At 36.7% G+C, this 25,590-nt stretch overlaps 1 protein-coding gene and 1 pseudogene across 2 annotated transcripts in view; one reads left to right on the top strand and one right to left on the bottom strand.

Moving 5' to 3' along the window:
- Positions 1 to 25,590, bottom strand: part of LOC140514408 (cation channel sperm-associated auxiliary subunit beta-like) — a 176,076-nt gene that overhangs the window by 104,470 nt on the left and 46,016 nt on the right. For both annotated transcript variants that reach the window (XM_072624722.1, XM_072624721.1), the window contains exons 5-9: positions 20,417 to 20,512; positions 16,518 to 16,667; positions 15,372 to 15,467; positions 14,537 to 14,652; positions 13,384 to 13,416 (exon numbers count right to left, since the gene is read on the bottom strand). In XM_072624722.1, coding sequence (XP_072480823.1) covers positions 13,384 to 13,416; positions 14,537 to 14,652; positions 15,372 to 15,467; positions 16,518 to 16,667; positions 20,417 to 20,512 — 491 coding nt within the window. The remainder of the gene's footprint in view (positions 1 to 13,383; positions 13,417 to 14,536; positions 14,653 to 15,371; positions 15,468 to 16,517; positions 16,668 to 20,416; positions 20,513 to 25,590) is intronic.
- LOC140513889 (eukaryotic peptide chain release factor GTP-binding subunit ERF3A pseudogene) lies at positions 1,118 to 3,045 on the top strand (annotated as a pseudogene).

Genomic DNA, 25,590 nt, shown 5'->3' with positions numbered 1-25,590 from the left:
AACAGAAAGACATTACGTAGTAGCTCCATGTAGATATATAAGGTTAGAAACAGAATCACAGAAAGTCTCAAAATATTGGTTAATAACCGAATAATTGAGAGTAGAAAGAAAATATACACAGAAAAGAGTAAGTCATACAAACCAGAAAAGATGAAACAGAAAGCTAACAAATGAATGCTAGAAAGAAAAGGGAGAAAATGAATAAATTAGTGAAAAAAATAATAGGAAAAGTGTAGGAAAACACAGATCTATCAAACATTTTCCCAGGGAAACATTCCATGACTTACTGAAGGCAGTAAAAATGTGTATTTTTGTCCTTTAATTTAAATGGTAGGTACTTCTTCCCACATTAGTCAAATCTTTGGGAGTCTGAAGTCCATTTAATTTTAGAATGAATCATGATTTTCATAGAAAGCTCTCCCAGGACAATATGTGATATAAGTCCTATTTTTTTTTGTTCTCCTCAATGAAGTTATTCTTGTGCTTTTATAATTCTTTAAAATTTATAAGGGAAATTTCCTAACACAACCCTATGATGTAGCTAGCACAAATATTTCTGTTTTACAGATGACAGAATTGTCTCTCAGATATCAAGTAACTTGCCCACGGTCACTCAAGCTAATAAATGTCAGAGACAAAATTTGAATGCAGGTCTCCAAACTCCAGTTCCTATGCTCTTTTCACTGTCATGCTTCCCTGATGTCCTCAAGAGAAAGTAGTGATACTTCCTCTGAATCCCCACAGCAGTTTGTACTTTTCTTAATACACAAGACACAGATCATTGCACTCTATATTTTAATATCCTTAACATCTTGGAGTTCTAAACTTGAACTTAGAAGATCTGAGTTCAGATGTCAAGTCCATCATGTGCCGGATACGTGACCTTGGGCAAAGAACTTAAACTCCATGAGACTCAGTTCCTCATAAATTAAATCAGCTGTGTGAGAGAATAAGAACAAGTGAGTAAACATATTGTTCGACTAAAGTTAAATCCCCACATCTGGGATTACACTGGTATAGAGAACTCTAGCAAGGAAACTCCCAGTCCAAAGGTGCATTGGTAATTTTGCAACTTTGGGGTTGCAGAGAGACATCCAGGGCAACTGAGTGATTAAAAATGATATCGCCAGGTCCAAAGGTAGAGCGACGCCGCCGGGATTTTTGTCTCCCTCCCTCTCTCCTTTTCCCTAGTCCCCTCTCCTTCTCCCCTGGTCAGTAAGCCCTGCTCACTTCGCTTTCCCCCAAGCCCCCTCCCCGCCAAGTCCAAGCCCATTGAATTCATGCAGTCCTTCTTGCGGGTGGTCCGGCAGTCTTCTCCACTGCTGCCCAGGGAGACAGCACCCGAGCAGGAGGCCCCAAGGCACCTGTGGAACTTTCTTAAGAACAATCAATGTGGTGTGAAGGTTCAAATTCAATTGATAGCATGAATTTTATAACCTGTTGTAGAAATTGGAGAGACAGAAATGTCTCCAGAACTATAGGAGCACAAAGAAGGACCTAGGGAAGCAGGGCAAGGGGTGGAGGCCTTCAGAGGAAAGTGTCCTGGAAATGATGATGGAGGAGGAAAAAAAAAATACCCAAACCTCAATCTGTGGTAGCACCACCATGTAAACATAGTATTCATTGGACTTGTAAATGCTGGTAAACCAAATATTAGAGGACAAATAATGTATTTGACTGGAGTGGCTGACAAAAAAGAAACAAACTTGAAAAATATGAACAAGAAGTTAAAGAAAACAACTTGGTACTTCTCATGAGCCTTCAATATAAATCAGGAAGAAGGAGACAAAGGCAAAACTGTAGAAGTGGGCTGTGCCTACTTTGAGACAGAAAAGAAAAACTTCACCATCCTAGATGCCCTCCAACACAAGAACTTTATCCCCAAATATGATTGGTGGTGCTTCTCAAGCTAACCTGGTCATTCCATCCAGAAAGGAGAATTTGAAACTGGATTTGAAAAAGGAGTACAGACAAGAAAACATGCCATGTTGGCAAAACAGAAGGTACAAAACACTTAATAGTGATTATTAATAAGATGGTTGACCCAATAGTAAATTGGAACAGTGAAACATATGAAGAATGTAATGGAAAGATGGTGCCATTTTTGAAAAAAAAGTTGGCTTCAGTCTCTAAAAGGAGCTATACTTCATGTCCTGCTCAAGATTGACTGGTGCAAACCTTAAAGAGCAATCAGATTTCTGTACTTGGTATATTGGGTTACCATTTATTCTATATCTATGTATTTGCCAGATTTCAGCAGATCAGTTGATGGTATATGTATAAATACAAGGATATGGGCACTGTAGTGCTGGGGAAGCTGGAATCAGGCTCTGTTTGTAAAGGACAGCAACTTGAGATGATACCAAATAAGCATAATGTGGAAGTTCTTGGAATCCTTTCTGAAGATGTAGAAACTGATTTGGTAGCCCGAGGTAAAAACCTCAAGAGTAGACTGAAGAAAATTAAGGAAGAAGAAATTCTTCCAGCATTCATACTTTGTGATCCTAATGATCTTTGTCATTTTGGATGCACATTTGATGCCCAGACAGTGATCAATGAGTACAAATCATCATCTGCCCAGACTATAATGTGGTGCTGCACATACATACTTATATCAAAGAATTCGAGACAACAGCCTTAATCTACTTGGTAGAAAAAAAATCAGGAGAAAAAAATTAAGACATAACCACATTTAGTCAAAGAAGATCAAGTATGCATTGCCTGTTTAAGGACAGAAGAAACCATCTGCCTTGAAACCTACAAAGATTTCCCTCAAATGGGTTGTTTTACCTTAAGAGGGGAGAGAAGACCTTTGCAATTGGAAAAGTTCTGAAAATAGTTCCAACAGAGGACAAAGCATTTTTCTTGATGACCCTGCACAATACTGTGAGGAAAATTGACTCTGCAAAAGTGTACTTCACATCTCCTTCTCTTATTTTTTGCTCATTGATAAGCTCCCCATTTTTTGCAATGACAAATTTAACAAAAAAAAGTCCATATTGTGTCAGTTTTCTCATATTGAGAATTCTGCAATACCACTGTTGAATTTCCCCAGAAGTTTTATTTTTCTCCTCTCAAATTCTGCTTCCTAGGACAGATTCAGCAATAATTTTGTAAATGATGTGGACATAATTACTTACAATAATGAAAACCTAAAGGAATTTTTTTTATTTTAAATTTTCCTCTTAAGCATATTCATTCAGAGTGTGTGAGTATGTGTGCATATGGTACAAAAACAACTATCATGTTAATAAAATAATCCATTTGAAAAAAAGAAGAAATAAATTCTGGAGGAGCAATGTCAACAAGAGGATTGGGGAAAACAATTTTCAAGTCTAACACAATGTAGGAGATTATCAGTAAGTCACCAGGGTGAGAGTGGAGAGCAGTCAAGGAAGGCCATGCCTCAGCAAGCTTTGGGGGAGGGGGAATCATCACTGCTGAATCATCAGCATGGCTTCTGGAGTTCTCAGCCCGCAGACAGTAAGAGGGTCATAAGGAGGTTACAGGGTATCTTTTGTTGGCACTGGAGGACTGTGTTACATTGCTTATACTCTCTTGTGGATCTCAGTTCCAGGGTGAGGGGGAGTACTGACAGAAGTAGGGACTCTGGTTTGATGGTGGAAAAGAATGTTTGTGGTGACTCACAGATCAGAGCATAGGCCAGAAGAGCATTGACCACACCTCTCCTTAGATCATCCACCTTGGAAAAACTGAAAACTTACAGACCCCCAGAATTAGCTAAGAATAAAAGAAAGAATGGTCTGAAGCTTAGGATAGTGTCCCCCCTCTTTTCCTGGAGCAGAGCCTAACATTAACAAAACATGAAGTTAAAAGTCAAAAGACAGGCTGGAAAAGTGAGCAAACATACAAAATACCAATTTGACCATAGAAAGTTACAATGGTGACAAAAAGATCAAAATAAAAACTCAGAAGAGGACAACAATGTCAAAATGGCTACATGGAGAAAAATGTGAGTTGGTCCCAGTTCCAAAGAAAGAATTCCTGGAAGAGGTAAAAAAGGATTTTAAAAATCAAGAAAGTGGGAAGAAAAATTTGGAAAAGAAATGAAAGCAATTCAGGAAAATCACAAAAAAAGTCAACAGCTAGGTAAATAAGACACACACAAAAAAATTGCTGAAGAAAGTAACACCTTAAAAAAATAGGCCAGGGAAGCTAGGTGGTATAGTGCATAGAACATTGGCCCTGACGTCAGGAGGATCTGACTTCAAATCCAGCGTCAAACATTCGACACTTACTAGCTGTGTAACCATGGGCAAGTCACTTAACCCCAATTGCCTCAGAAAAAAAAATAAGCCAAATGGTAAAAGAGCCACAAAAATTTACTGAAGAGAACACCTTACAAAGCAGAGTCAGTCAAATGGAAAAAGATGTACAAAAATTCACTGAAAAAAAAGAATTCTTTTAAAAGTAAAATTGGCCAAATGGAAAAGTACAAAACCTCATTGATGAAAAGAATTTAAATGTTAGAGCTGTAGAAGTGGAAGCTAATAACTCCATGAGAGAGCAAGAACTATAAAACAAATAAAAGAATAAAAAAGAAAGTGCAAACAACTGACCTGGAAAATAGATTGAGAAAAAAATGAAATTAATTAATTAGTTTTTTGTTGGAAAATGATGATTTTTTAAAAAGAGCCCAGATGTCATAATTCAGGAAATTTTCAAGGAAAATTGCCCTGACATCCTAGAACCAAGAGATAGACAGCAGACTGTATGAAGGGCAGTTAGGTGGCACAGTGTATAGAGTGCTAGGCCTGAAGTGAGGAAGACTCATCTTTCTGAGTTCAAATCTGGCCTTAGACACTTACTAGCTTTATGATCCTGGGCAAGTCACTTAGCCTTTTTTGCCTCAGTATTCCATCTTTAAAATGAGTTGGAGAAGGAAATAGCAAACCACTCCAGTACCTTTGCCAAGAAAACTCCAAATGGGCCATGGAAAGTCAGATCTGACCAAAACATCTCAAGAACAACAAGAAATAGACTGATCAATCAATGAAATTGAAGGTACGTAATACACAGTAGCAAATGACCATAGTATTCTAGTGTTTGATAAACACAAATATCCTAGCTTTGGGGACAAAAACTCACTATTTACAAAAACTTCTGTGAAAACCGGAAAGCAGTTTGCAAGAAACTAGGTAGAGGGGCAGAGCCAAGATGGCGAAGTAGAAAGACGCACATACACATAGCTCCGAACCCACAAACCACAGAACAGCTAGAGGGGACCAAGCCAGGGCAAATTCTGCACCCAGAGACCACAGAATATTGGAGCGAGGGAGATTTCTGCTCCGGAGAGACCTGCAAACCTCTCGCGGGGGGTCCTTCGCGCCGTGGACTGGGCGCCGGGAGGGGGAGCAGAGTGCAGCCCTGCCGCGGCCACGACACCGAGAGGAAAAGATCCAAGAGGGCTACGGGGACGGGATCTTCAGCGGCGGCACAAGCCCCCCCACCAACAGGTGACTGACGGGGGTAGGTGAGAGAGTCTCTTTGGCAGGTTGAGAGGGGAGTGGGGTGCCCCCATGGCTCGGGCCCCCCCAGGAGATAGAAGCTGAGAGGTGGCTGCAGACAGGGGCTCCCCAAACGGGCGGGAGCCTGGATCCATAGTGGAAGGTCTGTGCATAAACCCCCTGAGGGAACTGAGCCAGAGAGGCGGCCCTGCCCCTGACCTCAGCACCTGAACTTAATTTACCACTGAATAGCAGCCCTGCCCCCGCCAAAAACCCTAAGGAGGGAAGCAGCATTTGAATCTCAGTCCCCAAACGCTGGCTGTGAGGACCAGGAGGCGAGGTGGGTGTGAGGAGAACATTCAGAGGTCAGGCCACTAGTTGGAGAGAATGCCAAGAAAAGGGAAAAGAAATAAAATTATTGAAGGGTACTTTATCGGAGAAAAGACACTTCCTCCCTTCCTTTCTGATGGGGAGGAACAATGCTTGCCATCAGGCAAAGACACAGAAATCGAGGATTCTGTGTCCCAGCCCACCCAATGGGCTCAGGCCATGGAAGAACTCAAGAGGAATTTTGAAAATCAAGTTAGAGAGGTGGAGGAAAGACTGGGAAGGGAAATGAGAGGGATGAGGGAGAAGCATGAAAAGCAGATCAGCTCCCTGCTAAAGGAGAACCAAAAAAATCTTGAAGAAATTGGCACCTTGAGAACTAGCCTAACTCAGCTGGCAAGGGAGGTGCAAGGGGCCAATGAGGAGAAGAATGCTTTCAAAAGCAGAATTAACCAAATGGAAACAGAGATTCAAAAGCTCACTGAAGAAAATAGATCTTTCAAAACTGGAATGGTACGGATGGACGCTAAGGACTTTTCGAGAAAGACAGATATCTCAGAACATACCGCGCAGATTCGAAAAATGGAAGATAATGTGAAATATCTTATTGGAAAAACAACTGACCTGGAAAATAGAATCAGGAGAGACAATGTAAAAATTCTGGGACTACCTGAAAACCATGATCAAAAGAAGAGCCTAGACATCATCTTCCATGAAATTATCAAGGAAAACTGCCCTGAGATTCTAGAACCAGAAGGCAAAATAAATATTCAAGGAATCCGCAGAACACCGCATGAAAGAGATCCAAAAAGAGAAACTCCTAGGAGCATTGTGGCCAAATTCCAGAATTTCCAGGTGAAAGAGAAAATATTGCAAGCAGCTAGAAAGAAACAATTCAAGTATTGTGGAAATACAATCAGGATAGCACAAGATCTGGCACCCTCTACATTGAGGGATAGAAGGGAATGGAATAGGATATTCCAGAAGTCAAAGGAACTGGGACTGAAGCCAAGAATCACCTACCCAGCAAAACTGAGTATAATACTTCAGGAGAAAAAATGGTCTTTCAATGAAATAGAGGACTTTCAAATTTTCCTGATGAAAAGACCAGAGCTGGAAAGAAAATTTGACTTTCTAACACAAGAATGAAGAGAACCACGAAAAGGTGAACAGCAAAGAGAAGTCATAAGGGACTTACTAAAGTTGAACTGTTTACATTCCTACATGGAAAGACAATATTTATAACTCTTGAAACATTTCAGTATCTGGGTACTGGGTGGGAGTACACACACACACACACACAGGCACACACGCACACATACATAGAGACAGAGTGCACAGAGTGAATTGAAGAGGATGGGATCATATCTTAAAAAAAAAATGAAATCAAGCAGTGAGAGAGAAATATTGGGAGGAGAAAGGGAGAAATTATATGGGGCAAATTATCTCTCATAAAAGAGGCAAGCAAAAGACTTATTAGTGGTGGGATAAAGAGGGGAGGCAAGAGAAAAACATGAGGTCTACTCTCATCACATTCCACTAAAGGAAAGAATATAATGCACACTCATTTTGATAGGAAAACCTATCTCATAATACAGGAGAGTGGGGGACAGGGGCACAAGTAGGGTGGGGGGGAGGATGGAGGGGAGGGCATGGGGAGGAGAATGCAATACGAGGTCGACACTCATGGGGAGGGAAAGAACCATAAGAAAATAGAAGTAAAGGGGGACAGGATAGGATGGAGGGAAATATAGTTAGTCCTATACAACACAACTAGTATGGAAATCATTTGCAAAACTAAACAGATATGGCCTATATTGAATTGCCTGTCTTCCAAGGGGAAGGGGTGGAGAGGGAGGGAGCTAAAGAAGTTGGAACTCAAAGTGTTAGGACCAAATGTAATGTTCTTACCACTGGGTAACAAGAAATACAGGTTAAGGGGTCAAGAAAGCTATCTGGCCCTACAGGACAAAAGAGAAGACGGAGACAAGGGCAGGGAGGGAGGATAGAGGAGAGAGCAGATAGGTCACAGGGGCAATTAGAAAGCTCGGGTTTGGGGGGGGAGGGGATAAAAGGGGAGAAAATTTGTAACCCAAAATTGTGTGAAAATAAATGTTAAAAGTTAAATAAAAAAAGTTTTTAAAAATTTAAAAAAAAAAAAAGAAAAAGAAACTAGGTAGAGACAAACATCTCCTACCATATATTAAACTAAGGCCAAAATGGATATATGATTTAGACATAAAGAGAGGTACTATATGCAAATTAGAGGAACGTGGAATAATTTACCTGTCATATCTATGGATAAGGGAAGAATTTATGATTTTAAAAAAGAGATAGAGAGCATTATACATTGTAAAATGGATACTTTTGATTATATTGAATTAAAAAGTTTTTGCACAAACCACATCAATGCATCCCAGATTAGAAGGAAAGCAGAAAACTGGAAAAACACTATGCAATAAGTTTCTCTGATGATATGTCTGTATGTACGTTTATATGAGTATGTGTGTATGTGTGTACATGGGGAGAGACGGAGAGAGCTGAGTCAAATTTATAGAATACAAGTCATTCCCCAATTGATAGATGTTCAAAGGAAATGAATATAGAATTTTCAGACAAAGAAATCAAAGCTACCTATAGTCATATGAAAAGGTGCTCTAAATCACTGTTGACCCAGTTATACCACTACTATTCCAAAGAAATTTTTTTTAAAAAGGAATCTATATATAAAAAATTCATAGAAGCTCTTTTTGTTGTGGCCATTGGAAATATAATAATCTCAGACAATTCCAAGGGATTTATGATGAAAATTACTTTCTATCTCTAAAGAAAGAACTGATGGGAGCACAGACCAGCATGATGAGTGCAGCCCAGCACAGAGCATTAGGAAGAGGACCCAGAACAGGATTCAGGATGACACTGGCAGCAGTTCCCAGATTCCTCAACCCACAAACACCACAGACAGCTTCAAAGGTCAGCGGAAGGGCTCCAGCAGCTGCCATTTTCTAAGCCCTCCACCTACAGCCCCTGTGAGAATTGAAGGGCTGATTTAATCTCAGCCCTAAGTGGTAGCCTTGGGAGACCTCTGCCTAAAGCCCCTGGGGAACTGAGCCACTGATCTGATTCTCAGTCCTGAGCTCCACCCAGGAGTGAAGAGGAGCACTGGCAGTGGAGCTGGTGGAGTCTATGGAGAGGGAATTCAATTGCAGATTGTGGGTAGAAAAGTTTTTGGTTACTCCCAGACCAGTGCACATGTCAGGAGAGGAGTAAATACCTCTCCCTTGATTGTGGCATCTTGGAAGAACTGAGAACTTATGGGTCCCCAAAATATATCCTCCTCTCAACAAATGTCTCAAAAGTCAAGCAACTGGCTGGGAAAATGCCCAAAAGAGGGAGAAAAAAATAAGACTATAGAAGGTTACTTTCTTGATAAACAGGCATAAACAGAGGAAGAGGGGACAAATGGGGTGAGAGGGATGACAGAAAGGAGGGCAAATACAACAAGGGAGTAATCAGAAAAAACATTTTTGGGAAGGTACAAGGTCAAAAGAGAGAATAGAATAAATAGGGGGCAGATAGGATGGAGGGAAATATAGCTAGTCTTTCGCAACATGACTATTGTGGAAGTCTTTTGCAAAACTATGCTTATACAGCCTACATTGAATTGCCTGCCTTCTCAGTGGGGATGGGTGGGGAGGGAGGAAGGGAGAGAAGTTGGAATTCAAAGTATTAGGAATAAATGTTGAGAATTGTTTTTGCATACAACTAGGAAATAAGTAATACAGGTAATGAGATATAGAAACCTGTCTTGCCTTACCAGAAAAGAGAGAAGGGGATAAGGGAAGGGAGGGCTGCAATAGAAGGGAGGGCATATTGAGGGAAGAATGCAAAGCCTTATGGGATAGGGGAGGGGAGAGACAGGGAGAAAATTTGGAACTCAAAATTTTGTGGAAATGAATATTGAAAACTAAAAATAAGTAAAGAAAGATAAGAAAAGAAGGAACTGTTGGAGTCTGAAGTCAGATTGAAGCATTTTTTAAAACTTATTTTTCTTGGTTTTTTTCTGTTTTATTTTACAACATGACTAATGCGGAAATATATTTTACATGAATGCATATATATACCCTATTTCAAATTGCATGTTGTCTCACTGATGGATTGAGAGAAGGAAGATATTTGGAAATCAAAATTTCAAAAAAACTCACAATTTAAAAAAAATTTGTACATGTAATTCAAAATAAAATATAAAAAATTTAAAAGTAATACTTCTGTGACAACAAGGTATGGTTAAGTTTCTCTTGTGTTTAGTATTCTGCAGACTGTGTCACAGGAGGATAAAACAACTCCTTTTTTGTAATTTTAAAGAAATATCAACTTGTATGTCAGCTGATTTCCTGAAGTGTTGCTTGATATATGAGCTCATAGTCTGTAAGATCTTTGAAAAGATCTCTGGTTCAACTCTGGTAGAATATAGGAAAATGGTAATATGTACCCTATCCTGTCCTTAAATGATTTTGATTTATTTCACTATACCTATAGTAAAAATCATACGTGTGTGTGTGTGTGTGTATATGTGTGTGTGTGTGTGTGTGTTTGTATAGATATAGATATACCCTTCTCTAATCCATGCTGTTTGGAGATTCAGTATCTGATATGGAAATATTGGTTTAAAATGTTGTTATTGTCTAAGTTGGGTCCAAGAAATTATGGGAAACAGTTTTATATTTGTGAATAGTCTGGGGCAGTATTTTGCTGAATTTTCAAAAATAGTTTTATGTCTGTGTAACATGACTGTCTGTTATCTGTTGCATCATGAAGAATGGTGAATTTCTACTGATTATGAAAACTTGATTGCGTCTTTTAAGTACTTTGCATATGATAAATTTTGGCAAACTGCGGTGATATCTTACAATGATATGGACAAGATTATTTCTTAGGTGGTATATGTTCTTCTTAGGTAAAAGATTGAGCAAAATAGCTACCTAAATAAACGAATGGATGAAAAAGCACTTTCTGTGTACAAATCATTATGCTATTTTGGATACAAATTTAAAAATGAGACAATCTCTCCTGTTAATATTCTATTAGAATGAGACAACAAATATAGGAGAGTTCAGCATCAGAAAAATGGAAAGGCCTAGTTATCCTTACTGGTGATGGCAAGACCCAGGAATCCAGATGTTTCAAAAACTGATCAAATGTTAAGGCCAAATGGTATGGACAACACCACAGAGTGACAGATGGTAAGACATGAAGGTTCTTGACATTAGAATCCACGCTCAAAAATTAATCTCAGAGTAAAATAAATCTGAAACCAAAAGTGCAGGTTTAAAGAATAAATGATGTCAAGTGGATTCAGTGACTAAGTCAAGCACCTGTAATTTCTTTCTCTTAGCGTAGATCTTGTACCATCTTCCCCATTCTCAATGACATTGACAAATGTGGAAAATTGATTAAATAATTATTATCCTAAAGTATTAGATAATTGTTCATATACATGTATGTATATATATGCACATATGTATACATATGTTTATATGCATACACACAAATATATATATATGCTGCAAAATATACATAATATGTGTGTGTTACTAAAAGACAGCAATAGTATAGTGAAAATACCAGATAAAGTCAAAGCAATTTAAGGGAACATATTAAAGGAGAGCATTAAGTTCTGGTTCTAACATTTAACAAATGTGTGACCTTGGTCAAGGGTCCCTATCTTTCTGAGCCTCCATTTCCTTATCTGTAAAGTGATGATAATACTTATACCACCATCTGGAAAGTGATGATGGCAATGTTTATATCACCTTAGACTACAAGACATTATAAATAAATTATTTCATTGAATGCTCTTAAAACATGAGCTATATTTTATCACAGTACATAACTGGTTTCACAATGGTACTAAATAGAGGACACAGCAGGTATTTCCTGGATCTTTGTTTTGTACCCCATACTAGCCTAAGTGAAGCTAAAAATGACATGTAGAACATATGGCTCTTCTTTCAGGATCATTTGTGCATAGAATAGCAACCTATGGCATGTGAGATAATCAATAGACTTCATTTTCTTTCTTGTAATGTCTTTGCACAAGTCTAAAGGATCAGATTTAGGTTTGTGGCATAAAGGCATTTTCCACCTCAAAATTCATTGATGCACAGAGTATATAAGTGCACAACTTTCTTCCCACCAAAGATAACCTTGATGAAAGCACAAATAGAAAGCTTATGAAAACTAATTTGGAAAATGTCTACTGTTCAAGTTGTTTTAACAATTGTCCAAGTTTCTCTCTGGGAACAAAGCTTCAGTTGAATTCTTTATTGTTTCTGTGTAGTAACAGGGTAACAATCTATTTTTTAGGAATTCTGTGTTGGAAGAAAATCTAAACCTACTGCATTTATTTCCTCACTAAACATCTCTTCTGAACCTTTTGCTACCTGATTTCTATCCCCTGACTGATAGCAGTTTCCGAAAGATCATAATTCTTAGAATTAGAGACAATTGAGTAGAAACTGACATGTTATCCCAGTCCAAATCCTTCACTTTATAGGTGATAAAGTGCAGGCACAAAGAGGACAAATGGTTTGACTATGATGCATAGACATCTAGATAGTGCCAGAACTGGGGCTACATCTCAGGTATCCTGACTCCTAGTTACTGCTGACTTTTTCACCAACTTCAATGACCTTATTCCTGCTCTCCTGCTCACTGATCTCTCTACAGTATTTGGCACTATGGACCCTTTTGCAATTCTCATACCCTGATTTCCCTGGAAGCATTGGAAGCTCTATGTAGCTACCAGCCTAATATTCCTGAATCATAGTTTATATCATGTAGTTCTTCTGTTTAACAAATAAAGGTTCTCCACAGTTTATCAAAACATGATTACTTCTTCTCTAATTCCCTCTATAATCTGGCCATACCTCATCTAACCAACTGGTGTGTCAGAAGCCTGATTGTTTTCTCAACATTTCCTAAACTCACAGCATTTATTCTTGCTTTCTATTCATATAATTCCTATAACTGGAATGCTCTTAACAATTTATCTTCTTGATATGCCTGCTATTGTTACTGACTTTTTTTAGTCATGTCTGACTCTTTGTGACCTCATCTGAGGTTTTCTTGGCAAAGATACTGGAGTGGTTTGCCATTTCCTTCTCCGGTTCATTTTACTGATGAAGAAATTGAGGCAAACAGAATTAAGTGACTTGCCCACGGTCTCACAGCTAAAAAGTGTCTGAGACCAGATTTGAACTCAGAAGATGAGATTGTCTGACTCCAGGTCCAGCACCCTATTCTCTGTACCGCATGGCTGTCCTCCAACATGCCTACTACCAATCTAAATCCTACCAATAGCTTAAGACCTCCATTAGGTAGCACACCATCTGCAGTTTGTCCCAGTGTTCTCTAGAGTTACTGATCTCTTTCCTTTCAGACTATCTACTGCAATGGAGAGGATTCTAATTTGTTTTTTTTTTCTCTTCTTATAATCATATATGTTAAAAAAAAATCCATCTTTAGCACCCATGTTTCCCTCCTTTGACTAGTCTGCAATTCCCATGCTATTAGTTCACGCTCTTACCCTTTCAAAACCGCAAAAGTTTGCTCTTGAAAACTGGAAGGAAAAAAAGAAGAAAAATATTATGTTTTCAAATGAAATAATATTACAAGAAGTGACCTAAAGTCGTTACAGGGAGATATAGGCTTGTTCTATCTCAAGGTGACATTTGTCAGGCACTGAAGTTAACTTCTGGGTTATCTCCTCAACCCCACTTTGCTCATCTCTCTCACTTTGGCTAGTCCTGTGAGAATCCATTAAGAAATTATTAAAATGATACCTGTGAAATACATATCTAGGCATCTTTTTCCTCTTCCTGTCTCCTCTTCCTTCCCACTACTCAATGTTGCTCTTGTTCCTTCTTAATCCATGTATATACCACATTTTCCTGATTTTTATCCTATTTTCTACACCCCTGAAGTTAATAGGTTTCCTATTCCTTTCATAGAGCTTATTTTCCCAAAACACATGTTCATGTACTGTTGTGAGTAATAACTGTATAGAAACAACAAAATCATCACAGAATTTCAGAGTTGGAAGAGACTTCAGTTAACATCTAATTCAACAGGAATACCATTGAGAATCCTTTCTACAATAGCCAAGGGTCATCTGTCCTACAAAGGAAAACTTGCTTTATCAATACCCCAGTATCCCAATATCCCCCAAGGAGGCACTGTTGAAGATTCTAATTCTTAGGAAGAGTCAAAATGAAATCAAAATTGCTTTCCCCTTGACCTCACGCTCTCCCCATCCCTGTGCACCTCTTCTCATTCTGTCCTCTGAGACCACATGGAACAAGTTTAATTCTCATTCCGTGCAACAGTCTTTCAAACACTTTACTCTAAACATCCTTTTTACCCCAAAATTTCCCATCCTCAAGTCAAACATCTGTAGTTCATTCAGCTAATCCTTCTATGAAATGGTCTTCATTTTTCTCTGATTCTTTATCCTGCCCCTGGTGGTTCTCAATTTATTTTATTGCATTATTTTCATAGTACAGTAAAGACCAATTCCATTCTCAACAATGGAAATGTTTCATGTGTCTTCTTAATTTTTTTTCTGAATGAGTGAGAACCAGTTCCGTACTATGAGACACCACAAATAGTATATCAAATATATATTGGCTTGATGCTGGGGAAATATTTAAGATCAATGGCTACAAAATTGAAGCACATACCTCTAAGCGTTTCTTTGGATATCGAAGATCGTCACTTATAAAAAGACCCAACGAGGTGAGAAGTATTAAATGATGATTTGTTAAAACAACATTTACAAAAGAAAAGTCCATGCAGTCTAAAAGAGTAAAAAACAGTAGATTCATTGTAAATTCACTAATTAATGAACAGCATGCTTTGAGTAATTGGGGTTTGATGTCAGAGGATCTGAATTTAAATCCTGACTGCTGTTTATTAGCTGTGTGACCTTGAACAAATCAGCTAACCTCCCAAGGTTCTGATCTCTGAAATGAGAGTGTTGAACTAAATGGCATGTATGTCCCTTAAAACTATAAATTCTGGATCCATAATATCCTGCATAATTACTGTCTCTGAGGATCCTGTTCTCATTGTGCCTACGAGAAAAGGTAATTTGGGGTAACTGTTCTCTAAAGATGTTAGCACAGTGCAAACCTGGGGATCAAATTCTAATTCTACCACCAATTTACTATTGAGGTTTACTATTGAGCATTGAGTAAACCTATTACAATAGGTTTACTATTGAGCATTCAAGGATCACAATATGTCTGGTCCTATATTTATTTCTTCATGAAATTTAGGGTCAATAAGTTGGTCAGAGATGCTATGTGACTTCATAAATGCATGAGACCCCATTCCCTTTGTAACTTAGGATCATAGGATTTAGAAGTAAGACACCTCAGAGAACATCTAATTTAATTCCCTCATTTAACATATGGGGAAACTGAGGCCAGAGAGAGGAAGAGTCTTGCCCAGGTTTATCTCAAAAGATGGGCATGAAAGAAATGCTTCCTAAAGACTTGGTCAGAAAAAAATCACCTTCTAATAATACAGAGCAAATATTTTCTGTCAAATTGTACCATGAAGTACCATTGTTATCCCAAAATCCAGAAATGGTCAAGCCTAGGTAAACACCTAGATAAGAGAAAAAAGACAAAAGACAAAGATTTAAATAAGGCAAACATTTAAAAGAAATAAGCCATATTAATTAGCTCTGAATTGATTTTAGACAAATTTATAGTGTCAGATCACTAGGAAAAATTTCTCTGAACTACAAATGGACCTTTCAATGGGGGAAAAGCAAAAAAAAGAAAATCTTCTTTGAGCTTTCCTAATAAATTCGTTTTATAGACAAATATCTGATTGCCTTCTGATATAGACTGACTCTGGGACAACATAATAATTGTTCACATTGCTAAATTGCTTTACAGTTTACAAAGTGCTTCCCTCACAATAACACTCAATACAACGAAATAGGCAAATATTGTTATACAGCCTTTATAGGTGAAGAAATTGATTGCCAAAATAACTGAACTACTGACAGTCACCAAACTGGCAAGGCGATGAGCTGGCTTTAATCTCTGGTCCTCTAACTCTGACTACCATGAGAAAAGCACTGTGTTAGGTGTCAGTCATATTCAATATTTCAATGGATCTTTGATCTCACTGAGGTAAATATACTTTCCATTGATGCAGTTTGCAATCCATCCTGTATTCTCCACTTGAATTTTTCTTTTCTTTTTCCTATACTTTCTCAGAGATCTCTCACAAAAGAACTGGGAAAGACAGATGATTTTATAAAACATCTTAAGAAAGTCATTCACATTGGGACCCTTCACTTGCTTTCTTCTCAATCTTTTAAACCATTAGCAAATTGGATTCTGAACTCATAATTCAGATGAAACTTCCATCTCTGCACTTGCCACAAATCTCTTAATTGCCAAATAACAACGTTTTCTTAATCATGATCCTTCTTAACCTCTCTGCAGTATTTCACACAGTTGATCCCCTTCTCCTGCATATTATTTCCACTCAAAGTTGTTATAATAGTGTTCTTCTGGTTCTCCCCTTGTATGTCTGACCACTTCTCAATTTCCTTTGTTTTTTCATCCATGTCCCTAACACTAACAATCAGAGAGCACTATTTACACTGAAGAATATTCAAATTTTAAAGCATAAACTTACCTTCAAAAGTTTCATCACATACGATACCAAGTATTACCACATCATTAGCACAGGGGCATTTTGATATCCTAATATTTCTCACATGTGGAATCATCTGAACAAATTTTTCGCGACTTACTGGATTTCCAAGATGCCATTGAAGAATAGGTTCTGTGGAATAATAAAATTTCATATTAAAATTTATATTTGTGTTTCTATAAAGGTAATATTTCACCATCTACCTTTAAAAGATTTTTTGCTATGCATTTTTAAATTTTATTTTCAATATAATTTATTTATTTTTAGTTTTCAACATTCACTTCCATAAAATTTTGAGTTTTTAATTTTCTCTGCCTCCCTCTCCTCCCTATTCCTCAAGACAGCATGCAATCTGATATAGGTTCTACAGATGCATTCATATTAAACAAATTTTCACATTAATCATGTTAGAAAGAAAAAATTAGAACCAATGGGAGGAACCATGAGAAAGAAACAAAACAAAACAATAAAAGAATTTCTCTGAATGTGGATAACATTTTCCATCATGTGTTTTCTGGAGTTGTCTTAGATCCTTTCAATGCTGAAAAGATCTAAAGCTATCAAACTCAGTCATCACATAATGTAGCTGTTACTGTGCACACTGTTCTGGTTCTGCTGATTTCACTTAGAATCAGTTCAAATAAGTCTTTTCAGGTTTTTCTGAAGTCTGCTTGCTCATCATTTTTTGCAGCATAACAGTATTCCATTACATTCATATACCACAACTCATTCAGTCATTCCCCAATTGATGGACATCTCAAAATTTCAAGTTCTTGGCCACCACAAAAAGAGAAGCTATAAATAGTTTTGTACATGTGGGTCCTTTTCTCATTTGTATGATCTCTTTGGGATATAGCTCTAAAGCAGATATTGTTGGATCAAATGGTATACACATTTTTTTAGCCCTTTGGGCATAGCTCCAAATTGCTCTCCAGAATAGTTGGATCAGTTCACAACCCTACTAGCAATGCACTAGTATTCCAATTTTACCACATCTTCTACAGCATTTATAATTTTCCTGTTTTGTCATGTTAACCAATAGGTTAGGTTGTGATGTGGTACCTCAGAGTTGCTTTAATTTGCATTTCTCTAATCAATAGAGATTTAGAGCATTTTTTCATATGACTATAGATATCTTTGATTTCTTCCTCTGAAAACTGCCTGTTAATATCATTTGACCATTTATCAATTGGGTAATGATTTGTATCTTATAAATTTGACTCAGTTCTCTATGTATTTTAGAAATGAAACTTTTATCAGAGACACTGGTTGTAAAAATTATTTCCCAACTGTCTGCTTCCCTCCTAATCTTGGTTGCACCAGCTTTCTGCAAACATTTTTCAGTTCACTGCAATCAAAATCATCCATTTGCATTTCATAATGTTCTCTATCCCTTGTTTGGTCATAAATTCTTCCATTATTCATAAATATGACAGGTAAACTATTCCTTATTCTCTAAGTTTACTTATAGTATCAGCCTTTATATCTGAGTCATATATTCACTTTAACTGTATTTTGGTATACAGTGGAAGATATGATCTATGCCCAGTTTCTGCCATACTATTTTCCAGTTTTCCAAGCAGTTTTTGTTAAATAATGAGTTCTTATGCCAGAGCTTGGGGTCTTTTGGTTTATGAAATAGTAGATTACTATAGTCATTGAGTACTGCGTCTTGTGTGCATAACCTATTCCACTGATCCACTGCTCTGTTTCTTAGCCAGTACCAAGTGGTTTTGATGATTACCGCTTTATAATACAGTTTGGGATCTAGAAGGGCTAGGCCACCTTCCTTAACATTTCTTTTCATTCATTCCCTTGATATTCTTGACCTTTTGTTCTCCCAGGTGAATTATGATATTATATTTTCTAGCTCTAGAGAATAATTTGCTGATGTTTTGATTGGTATGGCACTGAATAAGTAAATCAATTTAGGTAGAAGTGTCATTTTTTTATATTAGCTCAGCCTACCCATGAGTAACTACTGTTTTGCCATTTACTTAGGTCTAACTTTATGCAAAAAGTGTTTTGTAATTATCATCATATGATTCTGTAGACTTCTTTAAGTATCCCATCATATCATCTGCAAAGGCTGATAACTTTGTGTCTTCTTAGCCTATTTTAATTCCTTCAATTCCATTTTCTTCTTTAATTGCTAAAGCTAACATTTCTAATATTGAATAACTGTGACGATAATGGATATTCCTGTTTTACCCCTGATTTTGTTGGAAATGCGTTTATCTTATCCTCATTACATATAATGCTTATTGATGGTTTTAGATAGATGTTACTTATGATTTCTTTGTGCTACCTATCATTTTAAGGAAAATTCCAAGTATTCCTATGCTTTCTGGTGTTCTCAATAGGAATGGGTGTTGTATTTTGCCAAATGTTTTTTTTTTTTTTGCATCTGTTGAAATAATCATATGATTTATATTTGAAAGCTGTCAAAGGACAATACATTAATTGCCTACAAGGTGTCTCTATTTAGATATTCCATTGATACTTCAAATTCAACATATCCAAATCTAAACTTTTCATTCTAAGCCTACTCCCCCTTTCTGATTCCATTATTTCTATCGGTGGAATAAAGGTCTATATTTTTACCACCAGTAGCCTTCCAATGATGTTATATGACTCTGAGTCAACAAACAGCTCAGTTTCCGAAGAACTAAAGTTGAGAATCAATCAAAGGGAAATCAAGGAATGCAAGTTGGGTGTGATCAGACTATGATGTGCTACAATCATATTCTGATAGTGCCTGACACAAGGGAAGTAATTGATAAATGTCTTTTGATTTGATTAACATTACAGAGCTGAGAAAAGTCAGTGATGTCATGTAGTGTTATAAACAGGGAGAGACGAATTTAATTATCTGTCCCATCAGAATAAAAATCAATTCATGCCACAGCTGTGACTCAACAGAAGTCATTCACTACTATATTGTCAGAATTGTTGAGACATGCTTGGTATGATTGCTTTTATACTAAAGCAAGTTTTCAAATTTCCTATTTTGAATGCCCTAAACTATTGAAAAGTCAGTTGATCTTCCCTTGAAAAAGAACAGAATTAGCATACTAAAATGGGGACCCTACACAGAACCTTCTTCATTATCTGGAAGTTATCACTGATAATTCAATTTACCTAAATACAAAAATTTAATGAGATAGCTTCCAACAAGTCACTATCCCTTTGCAAAATAGAATGTGGGAAAGAGTAAGGGGAAGTTGAACTAGTTTATCTTTAATTCCCTTCCCACTTTGATTCTAGTCCAGGAGTATCAAAACTGTGGCCTTGAGGCCACATGTGGCCCTCTAGATCATCAAGTGTGACCCTTTGACTAAATCTGAACTTGACAGAGCAAATCCCCTTAATAAAAGGATTTAAGAATTTGTCTTATAAAACTTGGACTCAGTTAAAAAGTCTCACCAGGGACCTAGAAGGCCACATGTGGCTTTGAAACTACAGGTTTCTCATCTCTAGTCTAGTCTATATTTAAAGGGAACTGCTTTTCATACTCAGAGATGGCACAGTGGATAGAATACCAGTCTCAGGACAGGAAGACCTCAGTTGAAATCTAGCCTCAGAGACTAGCAAGGGGTGATTCTAGAAAAATCATTTTACCTTTGCCTTCTTTTATTTCCTCATTTGTCAAGGAGGTTCAACAAAAGGACTTAGCTCATAGGATATAAACCTCATATTTATATATGTGAGGATCAAATGAGTTAGCATATAAAGTACTTTGAAAACCTTAAAGCACTTTGCAAAATGCTAGCTTTTATTATTTTGATTCTACTACCACTCAGAGGAAAATAAAACACACTGCACTTCATTGCTTCTCTCACTAATGGAGTTTGACACTGTTACTTTTGCCTCATTTTTACCTCGGATGAGATCCAAAAGTGTTCCTTCAGTAGTATAAGTAGTTAGCCCCTCTTGTAGTGAAATACTTACAAACCATTGCTCTATTGGTGCAATATCTGTATGTAAACAAGGAGTAAAGAATTAATTAATTCACATAAACAATGGCAACAAATTAGACTGTATGTGGTATGGAAACTTGCTAAAGGTCTCAATTTAGATATCAATCTCATTCTTAAAGGAATCTTAGCATCACAATATTTTCAAGCTCTAAACAATTTTGTATAAGATATAGCTCAACTCCATGTTCTTATAGAAAATGAAATTGGGATAGAGAAAATTTAAGTGACTTTTTACAAGGTGTCACAGATAGTATGTGGTAAAGCCAGGATTTGCACCAAGGTTCTGTGACTCCAAATCCATTGCTTCTTTCATTCGACCGCAGTATCTCTTCCCACAGATTTTTGCTAATAGAATAACAGGAGAATAGGAGCAAATACGATGTGATGTTGATCCCAGAACTCTGATATCAGCAACTGGGTTGTTATTTTCCCTCTGGGACTCCAATGATTGTCCTTAGTATCAGTTTACTTCATAGACGTTTATCTGAATGCTTGCTAAAAATATTTGAAAAGGTATATGGACAGTGCTTATTTTCATAGAATTACAGAATCCCTTGTAAGTCCAACCTTGTATAACCACTGCCTGAAGCATCAATCTCTTCTACAACTTTCCTAACAAGGGGGCTTTCCAGTTATAACTAGAATACCTCCAGAAATCAGAAAATCACTCCCTAACAAGATTGTCAATAACACATTTATACAACCATAATATGTGTTTGTTTCATTAAGTTCAGCCTAAATCCACATAATTTCCACTTATTGATCCTAATTTTGATATCTGTGGCCAAGTAAAATATGGTAATTTCGCCTTCCAAATTACCTTTCACATACTATATTCTGCCTTCACTCATGCTTCGTAATACTGTCATTTTGTAGTCTATATTCCTAACAGATTCTTTCTTTCACTATTATGTGTTTACCTGAGCTTCCTTCTCATTCCTGGAATTAAAATCTTTCCCAGTTCTATATTTCCCAGTTCTGTCTTTCTGTCTTTATCTTCTTCCTACATGAAGCCTCCATTGGTATGACACAGGCTCCTCGTATTCCTTATTGGTATTCTATTCCTCCTTAAATTTGCTCAGAGAATTTTCTTTAACATCTAATTTGGCCTTTTTACCTTTCCTTCCTGTATTTTCTGGCTTTTTAAACCCCTCATTTAGCATTGTGTAGTGGACAGATAATCTGAAAAGCCAGGAAGAACTGGGTTAAAGTCCTGTTTCTAACGTATATCCCTGCATTGATAAGTCCTTGAATGAAGAAACTGCTTGATGTTTGATTTCTGCCTCAGTGCCTAGCACGTATTACACAAGCACAGATTGTGAATTGGATGAGCATGCAGAGAACATTCTAGTCTAACCTATACTTAAATAAAAATATCTACTAGAAATAATAGTTAGTAATAATAACACTTCCTCCAGGCAAGCACCAATTCACCAAAAAATAATGAAAGAGAAGACTGTAGCTGAATGTTAAGACATTTACTGGCATCTTGAAATCAAAGTTGAAAAGGAAAAAAAGTTGTAGCATTCCTACTTTACGCCAGTGTAAATATTTTCCTTCAGAGCTATAAAATAATTATCTGACAAGAATCTTGAAAGCTCTTGTAGTGGTCCTTGAAGGTTACAAAGTATTAAGAATGGATGTTGGTGATGGAAGGTAAGGGAGAAGGGGGTAAATGAAAATATTTTTTAAAAAACATTTTAAATAATATTTTATGTTTCCCAATTACATGTAAAAACAATTTTAACACTCTTTTTTAAAATTTTGAGAACCAAATTCTGTCCTTCTTTCCCTCCCCAACCCATCTCTGAGAAAGTAAACAAATATATATGTGTGTGTATGTATATTTGCATGTGTATGTGTATGTATATATGTATATATACATATGTAATTGTGTGTGTATATGTACATATATATGATACTAGATTACTATGGTCATTTACTACATGTATTATCTACCTAATCTATTCCACTAATCCAGCACTCTATTACTTACCCAGTACCAGATTGTTTTGAGGAATATATTTTGAGATCTGGTGCAGCTAGGTCACTTTCCTTCAATTTTTTTTCATTCATTCCCTTGATATTCTTGATCTTTTGTTATTCCAGATGAATTTTGTATATAAATTGCCAAGATTAATAGAAGAAATAGAATACTTAAATAACCCCATTTTAGAAAAATAAATTGAACAAGCCATCAATAAATTCCCTAAGAGAGTTTATATGCATATATATGTATATGTATTATGAAAAACAAATTTTGTGTTAGTCAGGTTTAGAAAGGAGACAGATTTAAAAATAAAGAAAGTGAAAAATAGCATTCTTCCATCTGCATTCAGACTCCATCAGTTCTTTCTCTGGAGGTAGATATCATTTTTCGTCATGAGTCCTTTGGAATTGTCTTGGATCATTGCATTTCTGGGAATAGCTAAGTCATTCACAACTGATCATCATAAATATTCCTATTGCTGGGTATAATATTCTCCTTTTCTGCTCACTTCACTTTTTATAATTTTAGGTAAGTCTTTCTAAGTTTTTTTCTGAAATCATCCTACTCATCATATCATATACCACAATCATATTCCATGAACAACTTGTTCAGCCACGGATCAATTGATCAACATCACCTCAATTGCAAATTCTTTGTAACCATAAAGAGATGCTATAAGTATTTTTAGATAAATAGATTCTTTGTCATTCTTTTAGAATCTCATTGGGATACAAAACTAGATGTGTTATTGCTGGATCAAAGGGTATACACACTTTCATAGCCATTTGGGCATAGTTCCAAATTACCAAAATGGTTGAATCAATTCATAAGTCTACCAGCAGTGCATTAGCATCCCAATCTTCCCTCATATTTTCCAGCATTTATCATTTTCCTTTTCTGTCATATTAGCCAATTTGATTGGTTTGAGGTGGTGTCTTGGAGTTGCTTTAATTTTCATTTCTCTAATCAATAATAATTTAGAGACTTTTTTCATATGACTATAGATATCTTGTATTTCTTCATTTGAAAACTGCCTGTTCATATCTTTTTACCATTTATCAACTGGGGAAATCACTTATTAGATCTGACTCAGTTCTCTGTATTTTTGAGAAATGAGGCTCTATCTCACAAATTGTTGGAATAAATTTTCTTCAGTTTTCTTCTCATCTTGTCTGCATTGCTTTTTGTTTATTCACACTTTTACATTTAATATAATCAAAATTATCCATTTTACATATACTCTCTTTCTTGTTTGATCATAAATTCTTCCCTTCTCCGTTGATCTGAGAGGGAAATGATGCCTTGTTCTCCTAATTGATTTATGGTATTAACCTTTATATTTAAATCAGATACCTATTTTGATCTTATCTTGGATCTTATCTTATCTTGGTCTATACAAAGTTTCTACCATACTGTTTTACTGTTTTCTTGGCAGCTTTTTGCCAAAAAGTGAGTCCTTGTCTCAAAATCTAGGGTCTTTGGGTTTTAACAAATAATAGATTACTACTGTGTATTATGTACCTAATCTATTGTACTGTTCCACTGCTCTATTTCTTAGCCAGTACCAGACTGTTTTGATGAATATAGTTTGAAATCTGGTATATTCTTCAATATTTTTTCCAATAATTCCCTTGATTTTTTTGTTATTACACATGGATTTTGTATATAAATTGCCAAGATTAACAGAAAAATGAATATAATACTTAAATAACGCCATTTAGAAAAAGAAATTGAACAAGCCATCAATAAACTCCCTAAGAGAAAATCTAAAAGGATAGATGAATTCACAAGTGAATTCTACAAAATATTTTCTCTCTCCCTCTCTCTCTCTCTTTCTCTCTGCCTCAAAAACATTTCTTTTTTTTTTTTATTTTAAATTTATTTATTTAACTTTTAACATTCATTTTCACAAAATTTTGGGTTCCAAATTTTCTCCACATTTGTCACCTCCCCCCACCCCATAACACCAAGCATTCCAATTTCCCCTATCACCAATCTGCCCTCTCTTCTATCATCCCTCCTTTCCCTTGTACCCATCTTCCCTTTTGTCCTGTAGGGCCAGATAACTTTCTATACCCCATTACCTGTATTTCTTATTTCCTAGTAGCAAGAACAGTACTCGACAGTTGTTCCTAAAACTTTGAGTTCCAACTTCTCTTCATCCCTCCCTCCCCACCCATTCCCTTTAGGAAGGCAAGCAATTCAATATAGGCCATATCTGTGTAGTTTGGCAAATGACTTCCTTGATAGTCGTGTTGTGTAAGACTAACTATATTTCCCTCCATCCTATCCTGCCCCCCATTGTTTCTATTCTCTCTTTTGATCCTGTCCCTCCCCAAGAGTGTTGAGTTCAAATTGCTCCCTCCTCCCATTGCCCTCCCTTCCATCATTGCCCCCACCCTGCTTCTCCCCTTCTCCCCCACTTTCCTGTATTGTAAGATAGGTTTTCATACCAAAATGAGTGTGCATTTTATTCCTTCCTTTAGTGGAATGTGATGAGAGTGAACTTCAGGTTTTTCTCTCACCTCCCCTCTTTTTCCCTCTACTAAAGAGTCTTTTGCTTGCCTCTTTTATGAGAGATAATTTGCCCCATTCCATCTCTCCTTTTCTCCTCCCAATATATTTCTCTCTCACTCCTTAATTTCATTTTTTAAAGATATGATCCCATCCTATTCAATTCACTCTATGCTGTGTGTGTGTGTGTGTGTGTGTGTGTGTGTGTGTGTGTGTGTAATCCCACCCAGTACCTAGATACTGAAAAGTTTCAAGAGTTACAAATATTGTCTTTCCATGTAGGAATGTAAACAGTTCAACTTTAGTAAGTCCCTTATGACTTCTCTTTGCTGTTTACCTTTTCATGCTTCTCTTCATTCTTGTGTTTGAAAGTCAAATTTTCTTTTCAGCTCTGGTCTTTTCATCAAGAATGCTTGAAAGTCCTCTATTTCATTGAAACACCAATTTTTCCCCTGAAGTATTATACTCAGTTTTGCTGGGTAGGTGATTCTTGGTTTTAGTCCTAGTTCCTTTGATTTCTGGAATATCCTATTCCACGCCCTTCGATCCCTTAATGTAGAAGCTGCTAGAT

The sequence above is a fragment of the Notamacropus eugenii genome, chromosome 7 (assembly GCF_028372415.1).
Source record: "Notamacropus eugenii isolate mMacEug1 chromosome 7, mMacEug1.pri_v2, whole genome shotgun sequence".
Taxonomy (NCBI): Eukaryota; Metazoa; Chordata; class Mammalia; order Diprotodontia; family Macropodidae; genus Notamacropus; species Notamacropus eugenii.
Note: the sequence above shows the minus strand (reverse complement) of the source record. Positions and strands in the feature narration are given on the sequence as shown.